General features: G+C 31.8%; 1 protein-coding gene across 1 annotated transcript; it reads right to left on the bottom strand.

Moving 5' to 3' along the window:
• Positions 1-1,087: 1,087 nt before the first annotated feature.
• LOC140861629 (increased DNA methylation 1-like) lies at positions 1,088-3,960 on the bottom strand. The gene is made up of 8 exons (XM_073264651.1): positions 3,456-3,960; positions 3,258-3,361; positions 2,431-2,541; positions 2,050-2,291; positions 1,881-1,967; positions 1,632-1,731; positions 1,276-1,483; positions 1,088-1,176 (listed from the first exon to the last, which is right to left on the bottom strand). Exons 1-8 carry the CDS (start codon positions 3,958-3,960, stop codon positions 1,088-1,090), a joined length of 1,446 nt encoding a protein of 481 aa, XP_073120752.1.
• Positions 3,961-9,300: the final 5,340 nt, after the last annotated feature.

Genomic DNA, 9,300 nt, shown 5'->3' on the forward strand with positions numbered 1-9,300 from the left:
GTTACATACTATTATGGCCTTGAAATGTATTATGCTAATTATGCTGTATGAGATTAATTTGGAAAATTCTGATTTCGTTAAAAAAAATAATTCTATGTGATATTGATTTCTATTGTATTATGTACAATTCATTATTAATAAAATTTTAATTGAAATATTTTTATGTCAATAAATTTATGTTTGAATAGAAATGACAATGGTACGTACTAGATACATAGAATGTGCTTGCATATATGAAAGTAAGTTCGATCGTACAGAATTGAGCTATTTGAAATAATTATGATATTCTATATTTAGCTATACTATCTAAATTAATATTATTTTATATTATTAAGAATGAGTCTTTAGAGTAATTAATTTTGGGTTCCTGATAAGTTTTTTTTTTTGATAAAACTGGAAATACCACTCTTTTTCAAACTTAAAAAAATAGTCCATTTTTATTTAATAAAAATATCATAAAAGTATTGTAATAATCATAATATTAAAAATAACAATATCATATTATAATTCTTTATTAAATTAAAAATATATAAAAAAAACAATTCTTAATTACGCTTTTAGTTTTATTATTAATATCGAAAATTTACTTAAAATTATTTAATACCAAAAATTTTATAAATTTTTATATGCATGCATATATCTCGTACAACGTTTACTGGAATATATATAAAGGTTGATGTGTACGTAGCTAGTTTCTAAAACAATTCTCGCTCTATAATATTGAGGGAATATTTTAATAATAGTTTTAATAGAATTTTTGACGGAAATAGATTTAATATTATTTTTTATTTCTTAAATTGTTCTATTTCAGTGCGAAATATGTGCTACGTACATAAGAATTTTTTTGTTGGAAAACACTTGAGACAATAGTTGTTGTCAAGTTAAAAAATCTCAAATAGAAGGAACAGAAGCATGATAAAATATTTTTTTCTCTAAAATAAAATGTTTATAATAAATTAAAAAATGAAAAAAATAAAATAATATATATATATATTTGTGGCTTGATAAATCATGCATGCTAATATCATATACTTTCTGTAATTTTTTTAACACTTTTTACATCACGACTCTTTCCCATCAATAGCTATCAAGCTGGTGGTTTAAGAATCCAATCCAAAATTGTCGATTTGGATTTTGATCTATCCACGAGCCCACCATGATCCGTACTAGAACTAGCTGTAAAATATAGATGGCCAAATTAATAATAATAATAAAAAACACAATAAGTCAAAAAAAAAAAAAATTGGCGAAAAAATTAAGAAAGAGATGACATACGTTGGTTACCAGGTACATGCCATATCCGTGGTGACTTTAAAATTTTTTGTAACCTAATGGAGTCGTGAAATGTAATTGTGTTGTGAAGCATTATTTCTCTTTTCATGGATGCATGAAGGTGGTGAAATCCATATCCTTCTATCCATTTATTTGTCCTCTCAGGTACAGAAGTAATGACGAGATTTTCTACATTAAGATTGTACAGTGCCTGCAAATCCACAAATTTAATTGATAAATAGTGCAGTAATTAAGTATAATTATATTTCGTTTACGTTACTGATTAATGATTTGAAGTTCAAAGTTACAAATACATAAATATTAGAACTATACATATAAAAATATTATGATAAACTTACAGATTCAATAGCCACCATTAATTTCTTGCACATTCCTTTACACCTGTGTACCTCACTTGTTGCAATGAAAGGCATCTCGGCAAGATTTGTCCCATGAATTCTACAAACAAATAAATAAGTAAGATTAAAATCCGAAACTTTGTTTGCATAATGCACGTTGATTAAAATCCACACATTGTTTTCACAACAAATAATGGTGCTAAGATATAATATAGTAAAGATATATATATATATAGAAATTGTACGTACCTGAGAGATGCGACAGTAATAATCTCATCGTTTTTTTCAAGAACGGCCGTGTAGAAGCCTTTAAAATCCACACGCTTAAAATTTGATCTAAAAATATATAATCTTGTTTACAATTTATTCATATATATTTATTTGATTATAAATAAATTACGTAATTAATTTTTCTTACCCACAATTGTAGACAACACTAGGAATCACTTTAATTTTTGTGTATCTATCTTTTATTGGCTCAAAGCATTCTTCCATAAGTCTTCTTGCAACTCCAAGTTTGGAGTGACACATTGTTCTCAAGTATTTGTCACTAATATACATCCCAAACCCATCACTCATTTGATGTAACAGAGTCCAAGAAAACCCTTCATCCAGCTCATTTCTTTGGCCAACCATATCTCTTGTCAATTTCTCATACACCTTCAATGACCCAGATTCATAGAACAATTAAAAGAAATCTTCAAAAAAAAACGTGAGTTTACACTCGTACGTATTAATTCATTTCTAATCGAAAAATAATAAATAATTGAGTAATATATAGTAAATTTGAATCCAATACCTCTTTGCAACTTCTATCACAAAATGGAGACGGTGTGTCGACATTGAGATCAATGTTTCTTTTCTCTTTCACCCCAAAATGGCATTCCCAATGATCTACGCAAAGTAGCATCTGCTCAAAAATTTTCTAATTACTTGTGTTTGTGTGTGTATTCATGATGCTCTCAAAAAAAAAAAAAGAAAAAGAAAGAAAGTGTGTATTCATGATATGACAACATAAAAATATGTACACAATAACTTAATTTGTTTAAGATATTGTCTAATTTTTTAATTACTTGTGTGTTCATGATATATATATATATATTCATGATATGATATCCATTATACACAATGGGCAGAGTTAGTTAACATACATTTTTTCTCACACTGAGGACAAGTGAGTAAATAATCATCCTCATTTGTAGGGTTTGCACAAAATTTGCACAAACAATATGGACAATACCATGAATCCGTTGGAACATCCTGAAACAACATAAATTAATTTTTTTTTTATCAATTATGATAAGAAATATATATCAAATAAGTAAAAGAAAACAAAGGTAATGAAAACTAAAAATTTATGATTTAATTATAACCCGGATAAATTTAAATGTTCTATAATATCCTCATTTAACTAAAGTTGAATAGTGAATAAATTGACCAAAGTAGATCATAGTATATGTATTGGGTATATTATCACTTATGAAATAAAACTTCATAAGTTTCTCATCCTTGTGTGTCACACTATTAAATTTCTAGAAAATTGATATATATAAGTATATGTGTGTGTGTGCGCGTCAAACATATAAAAATAATAACTTTATTCAATAAGAATTAGTAAAAATCTACCTCCATGCTCATGCATGCTTGATGATAAGTGGAATTGCATTGCTCACAACACATCAAATCCCCCCCATCAGCACAAATCATACAAGCATCATCGTACGCGTCACCTACAAAATCAAAACAAAATGGATCATTCATTAAACTATTCTCACATCTATAATCTTTATAATAAATTGTTAAACTTAAACAAAATTCATTCACCTGCACTACTCTCAGTAATCATGTTAAATCTATGGCATTCAGATTCTCTTGGCTTGTTCCAAGCTTCAACCAGACAAGATAGCAATGAAGCTTGATTGTGTGCGACATATATGTTTTCGTATGGTTTCTCTTCATTTTTCCCAATATGAACAAGAAACTCTGCAGCAGTGAAAACATTGTTGCAGCAAGAACATAATATGCCCTCCCTCTTAATCATTCCTTCTTTTTCTGTATCGTCTAATGGGAAGACTGCTGCATTTTCTTGGATTGTGTTCGTGTCTATCAGCCAAGAAAGTAGGTTGGGCTTCATTGCTCTTCTGTTCAAAGAACTTCTTTTTCTTCTGGTAGAAAACCCTAAATCCTGAGGCCATGGATTTTGTTGATTCATGTCCCTCTCGTGGTCTTTTCCTCTTCCTCTTCGTCTCTCCCCCATTTGGAGTGGGTGTGCTTCGTCGCCTTCTGCTCCTGTTGCTTTCAGACATCTTGAATTTTGATGATTTTCCATTTGGAGGGATCTTTTGTGTCAAGCTTTTCAAATCAATGTAATTAATTAGGTTAGTTAAAGAGTTTGATTTGCCAACTCAGACCTCACTAAACACCCTCGAAATTACCGATTAGGTTGGCTTTCCTTGTCCGTCGGTTCTAGCCTTTTGGATCTCGCCGGAGAACAAGCACAGATGACCTCTTTGATGTTGTATCTTTTGTTCAATCTATAAACGAATCTTCGGATTTTGTTTCCACCTTCTCCTCCTAATTAATTATTATTCCGGAAATAACCCAAGTTTGTATAGTAAAAAAAAATTTATGTAATTCTTTGGAGACAAATTGAGAAACTTACTCATTCAAAAAAAATTCTTAAATAAAATGAGAAATTAATCTTTTCTTGCTGGTCTCTCATGAAAAACTTCAGCAAATCTTCTACAGCTAGATTAATTGAAGATCTAATATTCTCGTCGTTCTATTAGGGTCTATCAAAAAATTTCTGATTATATATGTATCAATTCACTGTATATAGCTACCCAATTGTAATTTTTTACTTATATTGAGAAACTGGTGGTCTTTATGCACTCTCTAGACTCCGCCGCAACCTTTTCCTCGTTCTAATTAGGGTTTTCTCTATTCGTTTTGTACACATCCATTCTCTTTATATAGCAACCGTGCCTTCGATTAGTCATAAGTTCAAGTGGGGATTGATGTTCAGTTTTTAAATTTTTTTCATTTTTCAGAGTTAATTTTTTTGCATTTTTTTAGACTTGACTTTTTGCATTTTGATGTCACATATAATTTGATTTCTAGTAGAGATGAAATTTATGATTTAAAAAGTTCTATAAAGCATGTACTATTGTGGCATCTAACTTTATCATTCTGTTTATTGAGCATAAGATTATAGAAAATTCTGATTGCATTATTAAAACCTTTTTCTTTATATAATATTGATTGTGTCAAGATCCTACGTACATTGAATTACGTTTAATTCATTTAAATAAATAAAATTGTAACTGATTATAATTAAGAACGAGATCAAATAACTTAATTGTGGACTGTATCAATATGTAAATACTATTATGTTTAAAATAGAAATGGCATTATATCGTATTTCCGATAATTGCACAGAAAGTGCACGGACATCATTCCAAAGAAAGTGTACTGAATTTAATTGGGTTTATTGTAATTATTATGTTTTTCCAATTTTTTTATGTAATTGTTTTTCTATATTTGGCTGTTTATGTATATATAATATAATTGGTCATCATTAAATAGTTTCTAATGCATGGGTATCAACGTGTATTTGATAATAATTATATATACCTAATTAAAATTAATATGTAACCACGATTAATACAAAATTACACCGACTGCTATTTTAATTTTGTAAAACAATTTCTTGAAGATTAATTGAATTTTGAATTTGAATTTTTAAAATAAATATTAAGTAGTTTTGAATCCTCAAATGCTTGAAAAAGGAAACTATTTTTTTTAAAATAAAAAACAAAGAGATGGTGTCAAAACAATCGGAAGCGAATTAATTAAACTATAATCTCGGGGGGAAAATAATAACTACATGCATCTGGAAGAATTTTATATATCCTGGACTCGTAGTTTTTTTGAAAAATATTTAATATTCCTCTAAAATGATTTGGCAAGGAAATTTGAAAAAAATCTTCTAATTAGGTTTGTTTTGATTTTTGGTCTCGTAAATTGTCAAAATTTGGCGCTAGTCCAATAAATTTTTTTTTTCCTTTTTTTTTTTGCGTCCGCTTTCTTTACTGATATAATATCATATATTTGTTGACATGTTAATTTTATTTTTTCCTTTATTTTTAGAGAATAAAAACTAAAATTTGATTGCTTATGAGACTAAAAGTCAAAAGTGACAAACTTGTAACATCACTATTTTCTCAATTTTCTCCAATTTGGAGTTAATTAAAGATCCGCATTCTATTTTCTTTTTACTCCTCGAAGACATTCATAAATTCGTCATTTATTATAGTGATAAAGTAGTATACTTCTAAAGTAATTCATAATCTAAACAGAAAGATGAGTTACATGCATAAGTTGTCACGGGGAACTAGTTCAAATTTTCACACATTCATAATATATCTGTACTATTAATAAAGGGAGAGAGACTAATAATAAGTTAATAAATACCTTTGGTAAGGCTTTTTTAATATTCCAAATATACCCTTAATTTGTTGTGGCTTTTGTTTTCTTTTTATTCAAATTTGATTTACTTTTTAAATTTATTTATTTAAATTTTATTTTTTTCTTTAATGAAAGAATGTTTGAATTTGTTCCGTCACAATTATAAATAATTCAACATTATATTATCATATTTATATATTAAAAAAAATCGGTCTTCTTTTATATTTTTTGTACACGCATCGCGTGTGCCACATTTGCTAGTATGCAGATGGTACGACCATATTAGAGGTGTCATAATCCACATTTAGAGTTATTCTTGAAAAGTAGTTTGTTTAACTCTGGATAGTGTTTTGTCAATGAAATGTCCCAGATTCGATGACTGTTGTCACTGTATCAAGAAATGTTTTTTCAGCATGCTTATGTCCTCACTCACATGCACCATGAGAAACTTCTCAACGGCTCACCCATCTTATAATTGGCTCAAGTCAAACACGCTTAACTTTAGAGTTCTTACGTGATGAGCTCTCGAAAAGAAGATGCACTTATTTATATGAGTAGTACATCAAATCTTTTAAGCCCTCCTCAACCTTGCACTCCTATACCTACAGAGTCGTCTGATCAGAATTCCTCTCATTTTGGCACGGGATCGGTTCATTTATGTCTCTATCATCTAGAAGCCTACCAAGAGCCGCTAATTGTCCATGCAACCTCTTGGTATCGGCGATCACTCCCTGCCCTCTTATCAGTTCCGGGCGTCATATGCCCACCAGCTTTTGCGTGGTTCGTTCCCGAACCATACCGTACTAAGAGAGGTCGGTTCTGATACCAATTGTAACATTCCAAATTCGATGATTGTCCCCACTATATCAAGATGGGTCTTTTCAACGTGCTTATGTCCTCAGCCACACGCACCCAGATAAATTTTCCAGGGGGCACCCATCTTATAATTGCTCTAAGTCAAGCATGCTTAACTTTGAAGTTCTTATGTGATGAGCTCTCGAAAAGAAGATGCATCTTCTCAATACGAGTAGTAAATATCAAATCTTTTTGTACCTCTCATTCTGGTGTTGAATCGGTTTATTCATGCTACCCGTCGCCCATTCTTCGGTGGAGATTTTATCTTTCAGGTATTAATCACTCATATTACGGGCCATGTACCGCCCTAAAACGTTTGTCTTGGGGTGTCACATGCCCACCAACTTTCGTTTGGTTCGTCCCTGAATCACACCATACTAAGAGAGGCCAAGCTTTGATACCAATTATAACGCCAAAGATTCGACGACCGCCCCCACTATTTCAAGACCTGTCTTTTAAGCGTGTTTATGTCCTTCACTTACATGTACCATGATAAAATTTCTGGGGGGGGGGTCAGTCATCCTATAATTGCCCCAATTCAAGCATGCTTAACTTTGGAGTTTTTATATGATAAGCTCCTGAAAAGAAGATTCATCTTCTTTATATGAGTAGTACCTATAAAATCTTTTAAGCTCTCCTCAACTGTGTAGTCACATAACTACACAGTCTCAGAATCCCTCTCATTCTGGCATGAGATATTGGAACGCTGTTCCTGGATCTGTGTGATCCGGCACCCAAGGCAGCGGAAGTTTAAAATTTTATGATCTGGAACAATTCCCGATCTATGGATGCCAGATCCTTTGTGATTAAAACAATTGAGTAAAATAATAATAAAAATTATAATTTTACCTCTTCAAGCTATGGCTTGATCTATGGACTACAAAAGATTAAATCTACTCTTGTTGTAAATCCCAGGAACTGAAGTCTGGATCAACTCCTTAATCAGGTCCACGAATAGAAAACTAAACCCTCTGATAGATTGCACTAGAAAATCTATCAGATGTTTCTCGATGAGATTTACAGATCTGATCTGTCAATTCAGAATGTAATTTTCAAAAAATCACAGACTGAATTCTCTCACGAAAGGGAGAAGGGGTTTTCGAATTCCTAGCTTGGAATAATGTTTTCTATTCGAAAATCCCATCATATACTATATATAATTTCTGTACTGGACTAACTTATATGTCTAATGGGACACTAACACCTTAGGGCCCATTAGTCATAACTTAAGCCCAACAAGCCAAGCCTGTTATTATAGAAATTAATATAAAATTCATCATGACTCCGATTGATAAACTGATTTCACCAATGTGCACAGAAACCATTTCTTCACCTTTTAAAGTCAAAATAATTTTTTTGAATCCGAATTCAGTGATTTCCAAAAATGCTCATCTCTATGTCATTTTAGGAAACCTTACTCTCTTTGCTTTATTATGAGAAGTCCAACTTCTCTGTCGCTAAATTTAACTATCTCAACGGGGATTAGAAATCCATTACTTGTGTGACCCTCATTGCTTCAGGGATACAGCTAGCCGTGGGTTCACAACTCCTTGTGACTCGGAACATCATTTCCCACTTACCCATCGAATCATGGTATGAGTGCCTAGCAACATCGCCCCATGATTCCCTAGGTATCACTGATAGCGCCTGCAAGAACCAGTAAGTTTTGGTTAGCGTACAGTACGGTCCCTTCATCCAAATATCCCGATCAAATCAACAACCATTGGTATATCGAGAGTTGTTAGAGATTCAATAACTATACAATACATCTGAGATCAAATAGTGACATCGCATATGCAACTAGAAAACCGCGTAACCTAAAGCATATCAAGTACTCTGGCCAGAGATTTGTCACACTAATATCTCCTCAGATCACATAGGATATCCACTCCCATAGGTGTGTGGTGAATCCTTGACAACCAATCATTGACTCATATATGTGTCGTGACTGCACCCAATCTCGACACCTGATGAACCTCACGGAGTTGGTAAATGAGTCAAAGTACAGTACTAGCATATAGAGTCTCCATGATGTTTCAAGTAGTAAGGACTAATGGTGTACAACCAAAACCACGAACTTCATCCACTCGATAAGTGATAACCACTTGAAAAGTCCTAGTAGGGTAGTTCGATCATTCATCCAATGAATATCCATTTGCATGCTTTGAACATCTCCATGTTCCTTACAAATGAAACGTGGTACTCGACATCGCAAATGCTAGTCTCAATCTCGAGCGATCCTTATCCTTATTATGGACGGCCCAAATCGACTAGGAAAAGTTTAGAATATACAGTGACTATAAGATGTGTTTCATGATAGTGTTCTCTCTCACATCACTATCTCATC

The sequence above is a fragment of the Henckelia pumila genome, chromosome 4 (genome assembly GCF_033568475.1).
Source record: "Henckelia pumila isolate YLH828 chromosome 4, ASM3356847v2, whole genome shotgun sequence".
NCBI classification, from domain to species: domain Eukaryota; kingdom Viridiplantae; phylum Streptophyta; class Magnoliopsida; order Lamiales; family Gesneriaceae; genus Henckelia; species Henckelia pumila.